Consider the following 19,982-nt stretch of genomic DNA (forward strand, 5'->3'; position numbering starts at 1 on the left):
GCCCAGGGCAGTGTGCCCCCCCCGAGCGCAGGGCCGTGTGCCCCCGAACGCTGAGCCCCAGGTTTGCCAGTGACTCGGCCCTCGGGGTTTCTTAGAAATGGGATCTCAGAGTTGGCGGAGGTCCGGAGACCGCCCTCGACGTCCGTGAGCGTGGCGGTCCCACCCCCCGCCCGGCCTGCTCGCGGCCTCCATCTGGGCGCCCCGAAGGCCCGGGGCCACCCGCGCACCCGCCCGCGCCGCCAGCTCCCTCCACCGCGTCCCGCTCCAGCCGAGCCGCCCCAAGCGGGGAAAGGTGACCTCAGAGTGACGCGAAACCGAGGGCCTCAGCCGGCCCCTCCCCGGCTCTACTGGTGTCCACATAGGGCCGGCGCAGAGACACCGTCCACCGCCCCACCCAGGCCCTGGGCCCCGCGGGTCCGCAAGACACCCTGCTCCTCCTCCTGTGGGTCTCTCTGCGCGTCACTGATTCTTCCATTTACCAAAGGAGCCCAGGGAAGAACATCAGTCCATCGCCTCCTGTTTTCAACATGGAAAAGCAGCCTGCGCCACGGAAAGACCTGTGCAAACCAGACAGCAGAAACTGGGGCCCTGGGCTCCGCCCCCTCTCAGCCCCCTGCTGGGTGCCCTGCGGCGCCTGTCCCCGTGGTGTAGGAGCCAGTCCCCAAGCGAGAGACAGAAGAGGGTGTGCTGCGTTGTCCCCGGGGCACTCTTGCCTGCCACCCAGCTCCTGAGAGCACTGGCTCTGGAAACCACCTCTCCAACCAGAGTGTGGGCAACAGGCTGAGGCCCTGACTTGGAAGCTGGGCTGCAGGGGAGGCTGTGGAGGCGCCAGCGGGGCGCCCAGACCGTCTGGCACACACCTGCACACACACAGGCAGTCACACCCCCTCACCTCACATATATGGTCTCACACTCACCCTCCCTCACACTCACACACTAACTGGTACACACAGACACAACCATGCAGTCACACACGGTGACACCCAGAAACATGGTCTGACACACACCCTCACATGCCCACGCTAACAGTCTCGCACACTGACTCACTAACTCGCACACACACACAGTCACACTCTCACATGCAGTCACACACAGACACATGGTCTCACGCACACACACCCTCACTGTGACTCACAGTCTCATATGCACTTAAACAGTAATACACACACTCATGTACTAACACACACACATACTCACGTGCACCCCAATGTCCTTCCACTTGATCCCGTGCCCTCACGGCAGCCCGATCTTTTGATGACAGACAAGGCCATGAGGGATCATCAGACAGTGGGGGAGGAAGCCCCTCCATCCCTTGAGCCCCAGATTTCTTCCTGTATATAAAAGGAAGTCACCACGCCTCACAACGTGGCTGTGACGGAAACGGTGCGGGCCTCACCTCGCACTGCCCCTGCGAGCCGGACCAAGGTGTCAGGGCGTCCAGGAGGCAGGCAAGCTCGGGAGGCTCCTCTCACACTGCCTGCAGCTCAGCTCAGCTCAGTTCAGCCCGCCAGTCCTGGGCACCCCCACTTCCCCTCCTCAGGAGGAGGCTGATTCCAATTCCACAGAAAGGGTGGGGGGTGTCCTGAACCTAGGTTCAAGCCTGCCTTCACCGCCTCCCAAGCCCCCGTCTCCCCAACCCTGCGTCTCCCCAAGCTCACGTCTCCATTGGCAAAACAGAGCACAACACCTCCTTCAGAGACCTTCTGTGTGAGTTTCCCAGGCTGCTGTCACCAAACCCACCCTCCTCCGGTCCTGCAGGTAAGACATTCAGCGGGTGCGCTCCATTCTACATCGAGGCCTTGCAGGAACGCATTCCTTTGCAGGCTCTAGGGGAGACTCTATCCCTCACTTTCCCCAACACCCAAATTCCACGAACAGGACCCCTCTTTTCCAGCTTCAAAGCCATCAATGGTGAATCAAGCCCTCACGTCACAGTTCTGTGACCCTTTATTCCATAGTCACATCCCCCTCTGACCACAGCTGGGAGGGCTCTCCATTTGTAAAGACCCGCTGAGCTCACCCAGACAATCTCTACATCACAAGGTCGTTGGTATCATCACTCAGCAAGGCCCCTTTTGCCATGTGAGGTCCCATATGCAAATGGTCGGGGGTTAGGATGTGGACATCTTGGGGGAAGCGGTCATTAATCAGCCTACTGCACCTTTTCAGAATCAACACAGACGGCAGGAGCATGACAGGCGTCTGTTCACCTTGCACAGCCTGCTGGGCACTGGCTGCAGGTAATTCCCGTCTCCTTGAGAAGCGCCACACCCTGGTGAGAAAGGTGGACTCCAAAGGCAGCCCCTGGCCAGCTGGGGGACTTCGGGCAAGTGGTCTGACTTCTCTGTGCTTGATGTCCTCATCTACAAAACGAGGTGGTGATAAAGTCGGCCTCATGGGGTTGCGGGGTGTCTATTAACACAGAGAGAATTCCCAGAACAGGGCTGGCCCCTCCGCACACGTTAGCTCCTGTGGTTATCACCACGATCATTTTCTTTGAAGTCGGAGCCCTCAAGACTCACTGTGGCCCTCCCTCCTGCACTGGCTTCCTTTTGCCCCACCAGCCACCACCTCTCACTGGATCTGGCTTTGAACAACAGCACGCTCCAGGGCTCACTGCATGTGCAGGAACAGCCAAGGGCATGCAAAAGAGAGCCATCCAGGAGATGAGGTTGGAAAGGGTCCACCTCCTTCAAGCAGTCTGCAAAATTCTTGCCATTTTTCTAAGGAATGACGTGGCTACCCATTTTGAGAAACCTGAAACACTGGATTGTGAACCTGCCAGGAAAAAACGTGAGTAGCATGGCCCATGGCCAGAAGACCTATGTCCCATCCCGACTCCTTCACCTGCAAAAGTGTCTTTGCAATTCAGTTTATGTTAAGCAGAGAGAGTGTATTACATAATCCACCAGTTTTCCTACAGTTCTGAAGGAGTCCTTTTCAAGGAAGAAAAGGAGAGGTATCTCTGGAACAAGGTAATGGAGCAAGTCTGCTGGAGCTACAGGATGCAATATGTTCCGTGAATCAGCAGTAAGAAGAGGCTTGCAGACAAAAAGAAAGGAATGAGGGGGCAGAGCCACTGGCTACAGATTTAAATTGCATCTCTGCAGAGCATCCTAAGAACAGAAATTAGGAAAACCCAACTTGGAGGTTTGCAGTGTTATGGTATGTGCATTGGGTTTTGAAATGCAGCCTCTTCCCTCTCCAAATATGCTTCCCATTTCTGTAAATTAAAATGGAGACTCCCTGGAAGATGGAAGGTGTTCCCTATTCACCTCTCCTGAATTTAATTTCACAGTTAATTTTTAAACCAAACACTACACAAACTCCTAAATTAAATATGAAAGGAACAAAGCAGTGAAACACGATGTTCCACAAAGGCTGCTACAATTACATAAAGTGGGTGAAGGGAAAGAAAGGGCCTGCTTTCCAGCAGAAAGCAGCAGTGGTGGCAAATCTTTCTGAAAACATAACACCAGAGGTTGGATGAAAGACACATGGAGAAAACGCATTGTCTCATTTATGTTGTGAAGTATTATTCATTAAGACTGTGTCAGAACTATTGTAATATAATTTTATATAGTATAAGGGCATAGAAGCCTTAGCTCTGATAATGGAATTTTTAGAATGCTGCATTGGGAAATCTCCCAGAGCCCTATAATAGACGCAAAGTGCAAGAGTTAGGAGGATTGCTCCAACTGTGTTTCCAGGACTTTCAACAAGAACTACTTTACAAGGATGGGCCGGGCGCGGTGGCTACGCCTGGAATCCCAGCACTTTGGGAAGCCGAGGCAGGCAGATCATGAGGTCAGGAGTTCGAGACCAGCATGGCCAACATGGTGAAATCCCATCTCTACTAAAGATACCAAAAATTAGCCGGGGGTGGTGGCATGCACCTGTGATCCCAGATACTTGGGGAGCTGAGGCAGGAGTATTGCTTGAACCCGGGAGGCGGAGGTTGCAGTGAGCCAAGATTGCACTACTGCACTCCAGCCTGGGTGAGACTCTATCTCAAAAAGAAAAAAGAAAGAAAGAAAGAAAAAAAAAGAAAAAGGAACTACTGCACAAGGATGAAAGATACAACCCCAAATCCTCAAGCAAGAAAGTGTCAATCAGGATGATTATCTGTAGGACCAGAAGTATAAATAACCCAAGGTATTTCCTGAAACAATTTCATCCCATCCAGCTATTAAAAGACCTAAGGGAACCCTGGCTGATCCTTTGTTCCCATTCAGTCACTCATGGGTCATTAGGCACAAAGTCAGGGGTTGAAAGTGCCCCCTATGCAGGAGCCAAGTGAGACCAGACCCAGAGGACCTTAGCACCTGTCTCAAGTATCTGAAGATGCTCTGGAAACATCTGTTCAATATTTATTGAGCACTTCCTCTATGCCAGGCAGTGTCCAAGGCACTGGGAATCAACACTGAACAAAAGCAACCAACAACAGACACAGTAAGTGAGATGGAGCCCCCACGACAAAGCACGTACAAAGTAAAGCAGAGGTTCCTCTTCAAAGACTGTCCTCTCCATCTAATTAGAAACAAATAGTAACTTCTCTTAGAAGCAAAATGTATTCAGAGACCTGTGCTAACATTGTTAAATATCTGCTAGCCGTAATAAAGAAATCAATGTACTTTATGTTCTTAGCTGCCAAAATTTAGCATCAATATTTGTCCTGGTATGCTTACACTAGTCCAAGCAAGCATTAGCTCATAGCCTGTTCCTCTTCCTTATTTAAAGGTGTTTTTTTACCTTTCTCAGCATTTGATGAGTTACTTCCTCCTTCCTTTGTTCTCCTCGGCCTTTGCCTCTTTTAAAAAGTTCTAAGTTGCTAGCCAATCAAGACAAATAAAAAAAAGTGAGGTCCCATTTCAGCCAATGGAAACCGGACACAGCAGTAAGGTGGACGTGTCAGGTGATAAATGACCCTGTCTCCTTTGTTCGGTGTACTCTCGTGGCAAAACTAGTGGTGAGTGAACCCTTTCTGCAGAAAGTATAAAAATAGCCTTGCTGAGGGAATTAAATTTATGTTCAAGTGCTATGTCTTTACGGCACTGAAAAACAAACATTTCAAACAGAGCGGATGAGAAGGGCTCAGGGAGGAAGCCATAGCCTGAGGCAACAGCATCAGCCTCCGGGGAGCGGCTGGCAGCAGCAGATTGGAAGGATAGGCAGGGGCATCTGTAAGCCACCCCAAGACTCCCCTGAGTGGAGCAGGGTGCAGACGGCAGTGGCACAGCCTAAGCATGCCTGCCTGCAGCATCTAGAGACCTCCAGTTCTGGGGAAGCGCCTTGCCTAAAACAAGACAACTTCTGAGTCCTTGCCCAAGGCAAATTCTACCCCTAGAGTAGAACCTAGGAATGAGGCAATGTTGGCTCCACTGCTGGAGAGCCCACAGGGCTGGCGATTGCCTCCAGCTCTCCCTTCATAATGTGGACCTTCCCCTACGGAGTGCTGGACACAGAAGTCACAGAAACATAAGGTAGAACATCCTGTTCCTTTAGCACCCCTGCAGCCTTTTCTACCTTCCACATCAAGTTACAGACACAACTAAAGGACAGTGTTGGGGTTTCACAAGTTGTTGCTTAAACTACCTATATAAAATTTATATTTGCAAGTTACACTACTATTATAAGAAAGGAAAATCATATTACTTTAAGTCCACAGAATATTTATCAAGATAGACCATAAACCTGGGTCATTAAGAAAAAAGTCAACAATGCCCAGACACAGTGGCTCACATCTGTAATCCCAGCACTTTGGGAGACTGAGGCAGGCAGATCACTTGAGGCCAGGAGTTCGAGACCAGGCTGGTCAACATGGCAAAAGCCCGTCTCTACTAAAAATACAAAAAGTAGCCAGGCGTGGTGGTGTGTGCCTGTGGTCTCAGCTACTTGGGAGGCTGAGGCATGGGAATCACTTGAACCCACGATGCAGAGGTTGCAGTGAGTTGAGATTGCGCCACTGCACTCCAGCCTGGGCAAGAGAGTGAGATTCTGTCACACACACACACACACACACAGTCAACAAATTTAAAGAATTAAATAGCCGGGCGCGGTGGCTCAAGCCTGTAATCCCAGCACTTTGGGAAGCCAAGACGGGCGGATCACGAGGTCAGGAGATCGAGACCATCCTGGCTAACACGGTGAAACCCCGTCTCTACCAAAAAAAATACAAAAAATTAGCCAGGCGAGGTGGCGGGCGCCTGTAGTCCCAGCTACTCGGGAGGCTGAGGCAGGAGAATGGCGTGAACCCGGGAGGCGGAGCTTGCAGTGAGCTGGGATCGCACAACTGCACTCCAGCCTGGGCAGCAGAGCGAGACTCCATCTCAAAAAAAAAAAAAAAAAAGACTTAAATATAGTGTAAGTTCTGTAACTATAAGTGAATCAAACTATAATTTAGTAATAGAAAGACAACAGGAAAATCTATAGTATCTAGAATGTAAACAACACACATCTAAATAATATATGGGTCAAAGTGAAAGTCTCAGGGAAATTTAAGAATTAGAGAGAACTAACTGAAACTAAAAACACAACAGATCAAAATCTGTAAGATGCAGCTAAAGCAGTGCTGACAGGGAAAATTATAGTAACAAATGCTTACATTAGAAAAGAAAGATTTGTTCCAGGTATGCAAGTCTAGTCCAATTTTCTAAAATAAATCAATGTAATCCACCATATCAAGCAGCTAATGAAAAAACCATATGAGCACATCAACTGACACAGAAAAGATGCTGACAAAACTCAACACCCAATTATGGTTTTAAAAAAAGAGAGAGAAAGAAAGGAAAAAACACAACAAAAAATAACCCTCTTAGTACATTAGGAAAAGAAAAGAATCTCCTCAGTGTTATAAAAAGCATCTACAAAAAAACTAATAATATCATACTATATAGTGAAAGATTGAATGTTTTCCCTTTAAGATTGAGAACAATGCCAATCTTACCATTCTCATACTCGCCACTGCAATAAGGCAAGAAAAAGAAATTAAAGACATACAGATTGGAAAAGAAGAAATAAAACTGTCTTTGCAAATGACATGATTGTCTACATAGGAAATCTCAATAATTTTATTTTTTAAAAACTCTGAGAAGTAATAGATAAATTCAATAAAATAACAAGGTACAATATTAACACACAGAAAAATGTATTTATATGTATCAACAATAGATAAGTGGAAATCAAAATAAAAACTCAGTACCATTTACAATTGCTCCAAAGAAAAGGAAACAGGTATAAATTAAGAAAAAATGTGCAAGATCAGTATCATGAAAATTATTTTAAAAATCAAAGAAAACCAAAATAAATACTATGTTTCAGGACTAGAAGGCCATTCTAAAATGTGGATGTCAAAGCACCACATGAAAAAGCAATTGAAGTCCTAGAAAATAGAAATGTAACTTTATTCCAACAAAGCTGGAAGAAGAAGAGGGGGAAATGTATACGGGAAAAAAATGGCCACAGAATAGCCAGAACAATTTTGGGAAAAAAAATAAGTAAGTGTGAGGAATCACTCTTCCCAGTGTCCAAACTTACACCTGCAATAATCAAGATAGTGTGGTACTGGTGGAGAACAGACATATTACCAATGGGACAGAATAGAGAACCCAGAGATACACCCCACAAATATGTCCAATTAACTTTTAACCAAGGAGCAGATGCAATTCAATTGAGGAGGGATAGTCTTGTCGATAAATGGTGCTGGCCCAATTGGACATTCATAGGTTTAAAAATGAACCTTCACTTAAAACTCTCACACAAATACAAAAAAATAACTCAAAGCCTGACACAGTTGCTCACACCTGTAATCTTAGCACTTTAAGAAGCCAAAGCAGGAGAATCTCTTGAGGCCAGGAATTCAAGATCAGCCTGGGCAACATAGCAAGACCCTAATTCTACAAAAATATTTTAAAACTTAGCCAGCTATGGTATTGCACACCTGTAGTCCCAGCTACTTGGGAAACTGAGGCAGGAGGATCACTTGAGCCCAGGAGTTTGAGGCCGCAGTGAGCTGTGATCATGCCACTGCACTCCAGCCAGGGTGACAGAGTGAAACCTTGTCTCAAAGAAAAAAATAATAATAATAAAACTAACTCAAAATAGATCCTGGTCTTAAAAGTAAAACTGAAAAAAAAAATAAGAAAACCAATCTTTGGACTCTGGAATTATTGCAACTAAGCAATAAGTTCTTAGACTTGACAGCCAAACCACACTCTATAACAGAAAAAAATTGGTCCAGCATGGTGGCTCATGCCCGTAATCCCAGCACTTTGTGAGGCCAAAGTGGGTGGATCACGTGAGGCCGGGAGTTTGAGACCAGCCTGGCCAACATGGTGAAACCCCGTCTCTACAAAAAATACAAAAAAATTAGCCAGGCGTGCGTGGTGGCACACGCCTGTAGTTTTAGCTACTTGACAGGCTGAGGCAGGAGAATCACTCGAACCCAGGAGACGGTGTTGGAATGAGCCGAGATCAGGCCGTTGTACTCCAGCCTGGGCAACAGAGGGAGACACTATCTCAAAAAAAAAACAGGCCGGCACTGTGGCTCACATCTGTAATCACAGCACTTTGTCTCCAAAAAAGAAAAAAAAAGAACGAAAAGAAAAATTATAAACTAGACTAAGAGAAAATATTTGCAAACCACATATCCAACAAAGTCTTCATAATATATAAAGAACAGTCAAAGCCCAACATTTACAAAAACAGACAATTCAATTAGAAAATAAGCAAAAGGCATATACAAACATCACACTGAAGAAGATACACAGGTGGCAAATAAATACATGAAAAGATAACGTCCAACATTATCATCATGAGAGAAATTAAGTTGAAAGCACAGTAAGATATCACTGCACACCAGTAGAAAGACCACACCCTGTCACGGGCAGGGGCACGTGGACAGCTATGACAGAGGGCCTTGGACCACCAGATGTGTAGAGCAAGCCGTGCAGGGAGACCTGCTGAAAGACTGCAGGAAATGGATGGGCTGCGTGGGGAGGCAGCCGCTGGAGGTCTTGGGCTGCCACACTGCTCGTGGAACACAGGGACTGCCCTCCAACGCCCTTCCTCAGACCTGCCGCACTTCCTTGTGTGTGTGGCTGGTTTCTGTGTGGTGGCCTCTGCTTTTTGTTTCTACAAGGGCAGAAACCACGTCGAACTGGCCTCTTTACAGGACTTTTAAAATCTAGAGATGGCTTTTTGTAGAGAAGGAGAGGTTTTTTCCTAAATGACTAATAATAATGACCATTAATTAATGAAAATTAATAAATCTTTGCTAATTATGTAGTTTTCGAAGGTTGAACAATTTTACACAAAAGGTGAACAAACCCTAGAATAACAGAGAGGCCCATTAAAAATAATTGGCATTGTATTTTATTTTTTAATTAATGACTGTTAACTAATTAAAGCACATTGAATTTATTAAATCTATAATTGCAAAATAATAGTAAAAAAAGGGGAAGAGAGAAACGAAATAAATTCAGTGGACACCACTGGAAGGTACTAAGGGAAGAGCTCATTACTAAGAAAGTTGATCATTACAGAAATAGGATTTATCTTAGGCGGGCAGTGGGCCCTGGTGGGTATTAAAATCATTAAGAGAAAAGGTGGCAGGGAGCTGGGCACCTTTCTCCACCATCTCAACTCCCTGGGCATTCTCCGCACCCCTGATAGCAGGACATCCAGACACAGGGGGTCCTCCTCCTGGATGCAGCCCAGACCCCTGCCCACCTGTGAAGCATGGGCGCCCCAAAATGGAACCTGCAGGCTTCAGATCTCAATTGTAGTCTATAGGAAATCGGGTAGAGCAGCTAATTAATCCCATGAGGAACCCAGCAGCTGAATCGGGGTATAGAACATTCTACAGAACAACAGAATAGGATTTGTCAACTAGATGGTGGGTGCATTAAAGACTTCGCCTGGTCTGAGAACGCCACCATTAGAAGGGCCCTCGGCTGGCTTCGGGTACTCAGCTTTGGGACTATTCCCTCGTTACCGAGGAGAAGGCTGTCTTGTGGGCCTGGGGCGGTGTGTTCTGCTGTATTCTGTTCCCAGTGTGTTCTGGGCATGTCCTGCATGCCCAGACTGTATAAAATGTGATTTACAAATGGTGTACACCTGCTTGCCTTCTGGGAGTCGGGATCTTAGTAAGCTGAGGGTGACCATCTAATCGGCCCCCACAAAAACTCAGGCTCCAACAGGCTGCTGGGGCAGAAACACTGCACGGGGCTGTCTCTGGCTGCTGGAGGGAGGGGCGTGCTCCGTGTGGGCCCTCCCAGGAGAGGAGATCTTTCAGAAGCCCACTCCTGGGTTCCTCCAGGCTCAGCAGGTTTCCACTGCCGGGCCTGGCAATAAACCCCAGCCCAGAGGACAGCTGCCCCTGAGCTGCGAGTTCCTGTGTCAAATCACAGGGTGGTCATGGGAACCGTGAAACAACAGTAATATTGATTTAAAAGAAAATGGATAGAAAACGGAGGGAACAAAACTGTTCTAGAACAGGAGAGACGTAAGAGATAACAATCCCGTGAGTGGCCCTTGTTAAGACAGGTAAGGGCTCAACTTACTGGGGGTCATCATTCCTCAGCAGGTGGACTCAACAACCACAGGCAAAATTCTGGAACTTTCCTGGTCACTCCTCCAGCCTGCCATCTCCTCAACATCCCCAGGTATTTCTCAGACCTATCCCAAGTTCACTAGGACGCACCTCTAATGGTCACGTCATGCACCGACCTTCGGGGCTCCTGTCCGTGTTGTGAGGAAGTTTGATTTCATAGTTAAATCAACAATGGACCTGCCCAGCCCAGGAAGGGTCTGCACATTGCTTCGTGCTGTTGAAGGCACAGCCACACTTAGAACTTTCCAGAAACATCACATTGACTGGACTTAAGATCACATGTGGAAATGCCCATGAGCCAAGCTGGCAGACAGAACCGATAATCAGATAATCCCTCTGGGCACACAGCCCCGGGCCATCCATGTCCCCTCACACACACAATCGCACGGTGCAGATGGGCACAAATGAGTGTACTCATCACACAGGTGCAGACTCTGAGTCTCAGAGGAGACCGCGACTCTGGTTCCCTCACGGTCACACTTGGAGTGAGCAGCGGAGAGAGGGTAGAAAATCGAATGCATATTCTGTTTTCTCAGGTACATTTCTGCTCCTAAAACCCATCCTTCTCATGTCAGTTGCCGAGATTCAGCAAATATTCCTGTATGGTTCCCTTTCTACCTAGAGAGAGGGACACGCTCATCTTCAGGGATGATGACACTAGTCCGGTTTGATTTAGGAGTCAGGACCGACCCATCCAGAGTGTCTCGGAGGTCTCAAGCCTCCCTGACGGTGGGCCCAGACAGATCGGGGGAGCAGGTATGAAAGTTACCTCGAATATGATCAACGCGTAGACGCCCGCGAGGATGGCCGTGGCGATGGTCACTTGGGCTTCTACACTCGCGCGGAGGTACTGATAAGCCATCAAAAGAGGCACAGCCTGGGTCTGCTGGAGGGAGGCCCGGATGCTGATGGACACCGCCTCTCTGCAGAACGAAACGATGACCTCACTGTTCACAAGGTCAACAGGGCACTTCCCTCTGTATCAGCCAGACATTAACCAGAATCCAAATGGATCTCAGAACGATTCAGCCCAACGCCCGATCTCACAGCTGGAAGAGCAGTGAGCACAGGCCAGCGGCGTGAGACACAGGACGCAGCCTCCCTGCGGCCAAGCCGGGCCCGTCCAAGCAGGCCCCTCAGCCTCCCTGTGACACCACCTGACAGTGAAGAGTGAGCAGGGGCCTGCACAGAAGACGCCAGCCATTGAACTGGCTCTTCCTCCTCCCCAACATACCCAACCACTTCACCTGCTAACTAAGAGCAAAGCCAGCTATTTGAACTCCAGTCCTTGAGAGTGAGGAGACACACTATAGATGAGAAGCCTGCAAGTGACCACAGGTCTGTGGCGGACACCAGAGCGTTTTCTCAAGTTCAGTCAACATGTTTTATGGGCTGGATTGTGTCCCCTTCCTCCAAAAACAATTCCTACGTTGAAGTCCTAACCCCAAGTACCTCCAAATGGGACTGCAGGTAGAGGTAGGGTCTTTACAAAGGTGAGGAAGGTTAAATGAGGTTATGGGGATGAGTCCCAATCCAGGATGGGTGTCCATACAAGGAGAGATCAGAAGACAGACACAGAGGGACGGCCACCTGTAAGCCAGGCGAGAGGCCTTGGGAGAAACGGACCCTGTCGACACCTTGACCTCAGACTTCCAGCCTCTAGAATTACAAGGTAAATGTCTGACAGTTAAGCCGCCCAGTGTGTAGTACTACGATACGGCAGCCTTAGCTGTCTAATACACCAACCAAGAGTACCGATTGAATATGAAGCATCTTTAGTTAAGGAATAAGAATCCTACATTTCCTAGAACTCTCCATTGTACAGCTTCACAATATGAATGAAATTAGAACATCAACCAAAAACTGCCATTTGTTTCAAAATGACTTCTGCAGTTAACCCTCTTACATCCTGACACCCATGGCTACAATGCCCTCTCACAGCCTTTAAGTTCACTGTCTACACAGCATGAGCACCGTGTCCAAGCCACATGCTGACCTGGTGCTGCGTGGGCCGAAACTCAGTGTCCTGTAGGTCAGACTCCTCTAAACACGTATGTCCCGGAGAGCCTGCCCCAACATCTCACTCACTGAGAACTCACCTGCCCAGTACCTCAAAGGTCCTGCTCATCACCGAGCGCTCGCTTCTCCTCGGATTTAAATACAGCGTCCAGTTGTGAGTGACCTGTACAAGCCAAAGCATAAAGTTATGGTGAGGCTTTTCACCTGAGACGCCATCTGGGATCTGGCACTGCTCACTCTAGGTATTTGTTTCAAATAAGAAAAGGAGAAAGAAAGAAACGAGGGCCTCTTTATTTGAGCTCTCACATCTCTGATGTCAGGAGCTACTGCTCCTATGCTAGCTCTGATGTTAGGAGCTGGGAATTTCCACAATTTGGAGAGCTTTCTTTAAGAAAAAGGATTCGAAAGAAAAAATGCAGAATTAGTGTACAAAAGTGCAAAAGGCATGGAAGTAGTGATTTAATACAAGAAAAACAAATCACGCCCAGACGTGGTGGCTCACACCTGTAATCCCACTTTGGGAGGCCAAGGTGGGAGATCACTTGAGGCCAAGAGTTCAAGATCAGCCTGGGCAACAGAACAAGACCCCTGTCTGCACAAAAAAAATTCTAAAAATTCGGCAGGCCTGGTGGCATGTGCCTGTGGTCCCAGCCACTTAGGGGCGGAGGCAGGAGAATCGCGTGAGCCCAGAAGTTCAACGTTACAGTGAGCTGTGATCACACCACTGCACTCCAGCCTGGGCAACAGAGTAAGATCCCCGACTCTAAAAATTTTTTAATAAAAATGTTTTTAATTTAAAAAATGAAGCACTACAAGTTACTAGAGACTTGGAGGATTCTTCTGAGCTCTCTGAGTCCTGAGAACTGCTTCTGCAACTGCTTGCAACCTGGAGGCAACAAACCCATGCCCCGCAAACCTTCCACACCCCTGTGCACAGGAGCCCCTGCAAGGAAGGGCCCCGGGTGAAGCTTCACTCCCTGCCTTGCATGTTCTTGCCCCTGGGGTACAGGACGGTGATCAGCTAGGGAGGCAGCCTGGGGAGGGAGGGGGATCCTCAATGGGAAGATGCGAATCTCACCCACAAATCACAAAGGACACTGAAAACAGGATCTCTGAAACTGATCAAAGCAAAGAAGCACAGGCATGAGAAAACAGAGGTTCTTTTAAGTACCTCAGTGTTTGCAAAGAGCGTGTCTGGGGGACAAAGTCCTTTAGTAAAGATCTCTCGTGTTTCCCATGTTTCTGGGGCTGGATTTGCCTGTGGGCATTTTGGGTGTGTCAGCACGTTAGGAAGGGCCACCCCGAGAGAGCAGGGAGGTGCCATACAGATCATTTAACCTGGGTTATTAATATACAAGTGCTGAGGAGGCAGCGGGACCGCAGGCTGGGTGAGGTCCTGCCCTTCTCCATGCAAGGCCCAGGTCAGAGGGCAAAGGCCATCGCTCATCATCAAGGAACCCCTTGCCAAGGGGCTCTGCTCTTCACACGGGGAACCAAGTTGACATCCTAAGACCCTGGCCGGGGCAGCCGGTTCAGAACATCGGTGTTGCGTCAGCCGTGGTCCCGGACACTGTGTGCTAGTTCATGAGACCTGAGCTCTGTGGACCACGCTCTGCAAGGCAGGAAAGGGGAAGGTGCATTCACTCCTCACACGCTCCACTGCAGGTGATGCAGCCTGCGCATGGGCGGGGTTTCCTTCTGCTGGTTGTAACGAAACATCCATGAACCGGGGCTGTGACTTCCACGCAGAAGTCACCGCGACAATGCAGAGTGGAGTCTCCGAGGCCAGGGCTCGGGGGCCAGGCTGGCATGGAAGGAGCCCTACCTCTGGAGTCTAGGCTCTGGGCTGCCACGACAGACACCGCTCCCCGGCTGCCTTTGCAGGATGTGAATGAAGGCTTGACAAGGCTCAGAGACAAGGCTGCGCACAGGCCTACACAGATGCAGCAGCTCAGAACTTAGGCAGGTGTCCACAAACACAGTAACTGTGCTGTGGAACTGTCTTCTGAACCATGACGTAAGGCCCAGACTTAACTGCACTTTTACAACACCAAAAAAAAAAAGTTTTTTCATTTCAAATGTATGTTTCCTGAATGGCCCGGCAAAACAGTTTTGAATAAAGAACATGCTAGCCTGATTTTACTGAAATGGCAAGAATTTTATAAATAGAGAAATGGTAAACAGAGAATTTCAAAGACAAAGCAAAAGATAAGAAGAGCCAATGAATTGACTAAGAATGGTGTCCTCGCCTGTGGCTCCCCATCAAATCCACTCAAGAGGAAACACAATTTATTATGAGATGAAATGAGATTTCACAATCCTTTCAAATAAATTATCAGCATAACCTGCTGTGGCCGCCGCCACCTGGAGCCTGAAGGGTCGGCCTGGGTCAGCTCCACCAGGAGGCGCTCTTCCCTCCCAGAACGACTCGGCCCGCTGGCCACGAAGGCCCCGGCCAGGTCCACCTGCAGCAGCGTGGAGTCCCCGTGGCTGCTGAGGTTCATGGCTGGGGGAGTGTCAAGGAGAACCATAAAGCAGGCAGGAGGAACCCCATGTTCCCACCGCCCACCAGACGCACACCCTCCTCCGACAGTGTGTGAAGAAACGCGTTTCCCCAGGTGCCCCGTGCCCTCAGCCACCAACACCATCTTCCTACCTTTCTCATTCCCCCATCTCAGCCCTCATTCGAGACCTACCTCCCCTGAAGCAGGTCGTGGCCCTCATACGAGAGGCGCCCCCCACACCGGGGCATCCTTAGCTCCAAAGATGGACAGAGGACAAGAGGGACCTGAATGGACAGACCTTGCCAGGGCCCCTCCTGGCCCACGTCCTGCACTGGCTCATGTGCTCTCGTCCTATCACGCCTTTCACGGCTCTCCACTCTTCATCAAACCTAGCAGCAGAACACCAAGCTCAGCTGTTTCTTGTCAGGCAACACTTATATGAAACACATGAGTATGCCTTTTTCTTGTTAACCTGTCCTGCCTGTCTAATCTGCAGGGCCCTGCTTGGAGACGCTAAGAGGACGGGGAAACCGTGTTTTCTCCTCCCCTCTGAATCACAGTCTCCTCCACATCCTCTGAGAGCCCAGGCTGCCACGCTGGGTGGGATACAAAATGCATCACCTGGGAAAAAGGAAAGACAGGGAGGGGGAAAGAGGGAAGGAGGAAGAGAAGGGGGAGAAGGGAAGGAGAGAGAAAGGGAGAGGGAAAGAAGAGGAGGCAGCAAAGAAGAGCAGAAGGAAGGGAGCAAGGGAGGGCGCCCATAACTGACCTGCTTGTAGAAGTTTGCTGGCTTCTCTTCCTTTGCCCATTGCCCTGGGAGCCTCTGACAGGCCTCCCGCAGACAACCATTCAGGGACAAAGAACTTCAGGTGCTGCAATTACAGGCTTCTAAAATAGACCCTGCAACTACGGAACCCACACAGCCCGACTGTGCTGCGGGAGACACTGAGGTTCTGAAAGAAAGGTGGCTTTGCTATTCACCAGCTAAAGAAGAGTGGTGCTTTCTCCAGCAGCTCTCCCCTCACAGCAGCCACCCCCGGTGTCCCTCACCCAGGCTCCTCCAGAGGGCAGGCCGGAGGGCCGGGAGGAGGCCTCAGAGCTCCCTGCTCAGAGGACAGCCCTGAAGCTGTTGCTCTGGGCCTTTCCAACCAGTCCGAGGCCCCTCCTACCTCACGTGTACACTGCGCGCCCTTTCTCTGAGAATCACCTTGTCGGGGGCGGGGTCCAGCTGGCTTCCCCTCCTCCCCAAGCAGACCCCAGGCCTGCAGCCTTCACAAGGCTCAGGGTCTTTCGAGAGGGTCCGTGAGTTTCCAGAAACCATTGTTAATCCCTGGGAACACTGCCCTTTTCCAAGAAGCCTGCTGGAGGCTCAAATCACCCCCATCGTGGCTGGTGACCCATCTTCCCCCCTGCGGCCTTCATCTCTCCCAGGCGCTCTCCCTCTTCATCCAAATTCGAAGGCCACGCAGGGAGCAGGCGAGAACTCCCGGCCCCCACCCATCCCCACGCCCTGCCAAGAAAGGCAAGCTGGCCTGCCCCCTGCAGGGATGCGCTCAGGCTGTGGGGTCCTGCGTGGGCCTGGGGCACTCAGGCTGCTCGAGAAGGAACTCGGCAAAATGCCTTAGAATAAGGGGGACACACCGGGTCCCGGGCGGGATGAACAGAGGGCTGAGGCTATCGTCCCATCTTGGTGCCCTAAGCTGGCCTCTGGGATCTCCACTGACTGATCAGGTTCGGTGCCAGTGTTCCCCGAAATCTCCCCCTCCTGCCTGCGTCCCACTGAGGACGGTTTCTGGACAGGATCCCGCCTCCCCCTTCAGGTTCTTGGGTCAGCCTGGCGGCTGGTTGCTCAATCTCCCCTGCCCCTGCGGGAAGTCGTGCCCAGAGGGCAGCATGTCCTGGGAACTTCGTGGGGGGGCCAGGAACACAGGGTATGTCTTGCCTTTCTTCATTCTAGGGAAGCAATGCAGAGGTCGAGGCCCAAGAATGAGAAACAAAGTCTGTCAGCATCACACAGCTCGTTGGTTCTCTCACACGGAGATACTTTAAGACTCAGGCATAGTTTTAAAGTGATGAAGAAAATACAAACACGTGCACATGCGCTCAGCTGACATCAGCACCGCCCTGACCCCAATGGAAGTGGGAGCTTCTAAAACTGTAGGTGCCTCTGTCCACTGAGCAGAGGGAAGCACAAACCATGACCAGTGTGCCCCCCACTCACCAGAAAGCATCAAGCACTAGGCCTTTCTGGAAGGCTGCTGGGCAGGTCGCTGGCTAAGGAGAGGGTGTCCTGGGAAGATGTAGTGAGACTGCCAAAAGGACTACAAAAACCAAGGCTACACAACAGATGATAACAACTGTAAGGAAAGCAAGCCAGTTTCCTAAAATTTCAGTTCACTGAGGCTATCGGGTAAGTAGACTAAAGAAAAAAACATCTTGCCATTTAGCCAACTAAATTAATTCCTTTTTAAATAATCATCATCAAAAATATTTGGCCTGATCAGAGCACCCCATCGGAGGGTCCCACCTCTCCAGGACCCTCCCCAGACGCCCGCCACCCTAGCAGCACCGGGGGCTTCAGGACCTTCATGCACAGACACCTTAATGACCACGTTCATTCCAAAAGAGGCTCTGGACCCCCGCCGGAGAGCTGGGAAACAGCACTCCCACACTCTCACCCAGAACAGGCTGGGCGGACATCAGTTAACTGCCCACTCCCCATCCCAGAATGAGGCTGCAGCAGAGACAACTCGCCTGAAAGCTAGAGGAAAACAGGTGACTGTAGGGAGCGGCGGCTTCCCCGGGACAGGTGCCAGCCCCACACTTCAGAATCAGGCAGGATTCAACCAGACAATGTACACATTGCTCAAGGTCAAGCGTGGGCTCACATGAGCGTGGGAGCCCGAGAGCCACAGACGGAGGTGTTCGCATCTTCTCGCAGGCTTTTCCTCCAGGAACGCCAGCGGACGCTCCCCAGGAAGACAGGAAGCCTGGGGAAGATCCTGGGAAAGCATCCCCCAGTGATGCCAAGCTTCACCCTCTCCCGCTGCCTCTATCTCCCCTAAGGAGCAAAGGCCCTCATTTGCTTGGGAAGTGCATCAGATCTGGCAGCCAGAGGGTGCAGTGGGAATTCCTGCAGCTAAGAGAAGGTAGGAGGGGAAAAAAGTAGCTCTTACCCCAGTGGGAGGGGTGGGCATAGAGCAAGGTCTAGCAGACAGCTGGCAGGGCGCCCGGCAATTCTGAGTGTCCAGTGCACCGCAGGTTGCCACAGCAACCGCCAACCTCAACACAACCGAATTCTTGCTAGATTTACATGAACCCTCCAACTAATGCCTGCAGAAGTCAAGGCATGCTCATCTCCAAGCTTAAACACCACTGGCCTCTGTGTCTACTATCCTACAGGATGTGTATGACTTCTGACTAAAAATTCTGAGGCATGCAAGACGGCCAGAGCAACCACAGCAGGAGGTGCTGCGGCAGTCACCAGAGCCAGGTGACACAGCCAGGATGGCATGAACTGGAAGATGGGTCACGCTGAACGCGAGAGAGATGCGGGGGGGGAGGAGTATCCAGGAGCTCAGGAAAGCCAGGTCCTGGCTGGGATGTGCCCTGCTCTCCCCCTTCCTCACTCGGAGAGCTCCACCACCAACCCTGCCACGGTCTCCCTGGAGCTCCCCGCCCCTCTGTCCTGAGACTCCATCTCTCATCAAACATCTAGAGAAACAAAATGCAGGTGGGTGGGAATGGTAAAGGCCTGTGCCATGGTGGTCAGCAGCAGTCACAATCATCCGTGAGTGTCTCCTTGCGTTTCAGATCTCAGCCAGGTGGCTGGCCATCTCAGAGTGGGTTTTGGATACAGTAGCTCTCCAGCGGTGACAAGGCCAACAGCTGCCAGAGCTTTCCTTGATCCGGATATAGGCTGAACAAAATCTGTAAGAATCAGAAACGTTGAATGACGGAGGTGTGGTATGACAGTAGGACGGTAGAAATCATTCTGATAACAGTTGAAAACGATGTGATGATGGGGCTACTGTGTGTATCCAGAACGCAGCAGCTAACTCTGAATAGCTTTGTCTTAAATATTAAAATATTCTGATTCATTACAGTGTTCAGCTACAATGGGCCCTGATTATTGATAACTGCCAATTTTAAGAATTAAATGCCTGGCCATAAAATTAAATCATCAAAGAGGGACAAATGTGGTTTTCTCACATTGGAGAATAAAGGAATATGACCCCTCTAATGGTTAGAGCACGTCTTTGTGGTAGTAGGTGTTTGTGAAATTTGCAAAGCACCTTATACACCATCAAAAGTAAATTAAACTGATGATAATATGAGATTATAGAAGTTCAAATCATTCCTCAAATTCTATTTTGGATATATCCACAAATCACCTAAACTCCATCTCACAGAAGAAGGCTAAGACTGGACACAGAGCTCAGGTCAGCTGTTAGGGACCAGGGGAGACCTGGCCCACCCCACCCAGTTCCTTTGAAGTCCTAGAGCACCTGCCAGGTCCTCCTGAGAAGTGGGGCTTCAGAACCACACATTCATGTGAGTAGGAAGTGGCGAGGCAAATTGGTAGCCAAAAATATCAAATCGTGAAGCTTTCAGAGCTCAATGTAATTGGTTTTCCTTTTCTAGCACAGGTTTCCTTTCTCCGGGTCACAGAGCTCCTCCCTCACGGGTTGGTTATTAAGAAGTTGACTGTACTCAGCTCAATGCAATCAGCACTGACTTCATACACCACCCTGCTGTCCTCATGTCGCAGCTGAGAGCTGACCCAGGGCCACGGACATTCCTGCACGCACACAGAGCCACAACACACATGTCACGTGTGCAGGTCA

General features: G+C 49.8%; 1 protein-coding gene across 2 annotated transcripts in view; it reads right to left on the reverse strand.

The window, feature by feature from the left end:
• The window catches only part of OCA2 (OCA2 melanosomal transmembrane protein), a 342,859-nt gene that overhangs the window by 247,552 nt on the left and 75,325 nt on the right, over positions 1 to 19,982 (reverse strand). For both annotated transcript variants that reach the window (XM_026447197.1, XM_026447196.1), the window contains exons 6-9: positions 18,993 to 19,065; positions 14,977 to 15,137; positions 12,712 to 12,794; positions 11,382 to 11,535 (exon numbers count right to left, since the gene is read on the reverse strand). In XM_026447197.1, the coding sequence (XP_026302982.1) occupies positions 11,382 to 11,535; positions 12,712 to 12,794; positions 14,977 to 15,137; positions 18,993 to 19,065 (471 nt within the window). The remainder of the gene's footprint in view (positions 1 to 11,381; positions 11,536 to 12,711; positions 12,795 to 14,976; positions 15,138 to 18,992; positions 19,066 to 19,982) is intronic.

This window comes from Piliocolobus tephrosceles, chromosome 6 (assembly GCF_002776525.5).
Source record: "Piliocolobus tephrosceles isolate RC106 chromosome 6, ASM277652v3, whole genome shotgun sequence".
NCBI classification, from domain to species: domain Eukaryota; kingdom Metazoa; phylum Chordata; class Mammalia; order Primates; family Cercopithecidae; genus Piliocolobus; species Piliocolobus tephrosceles.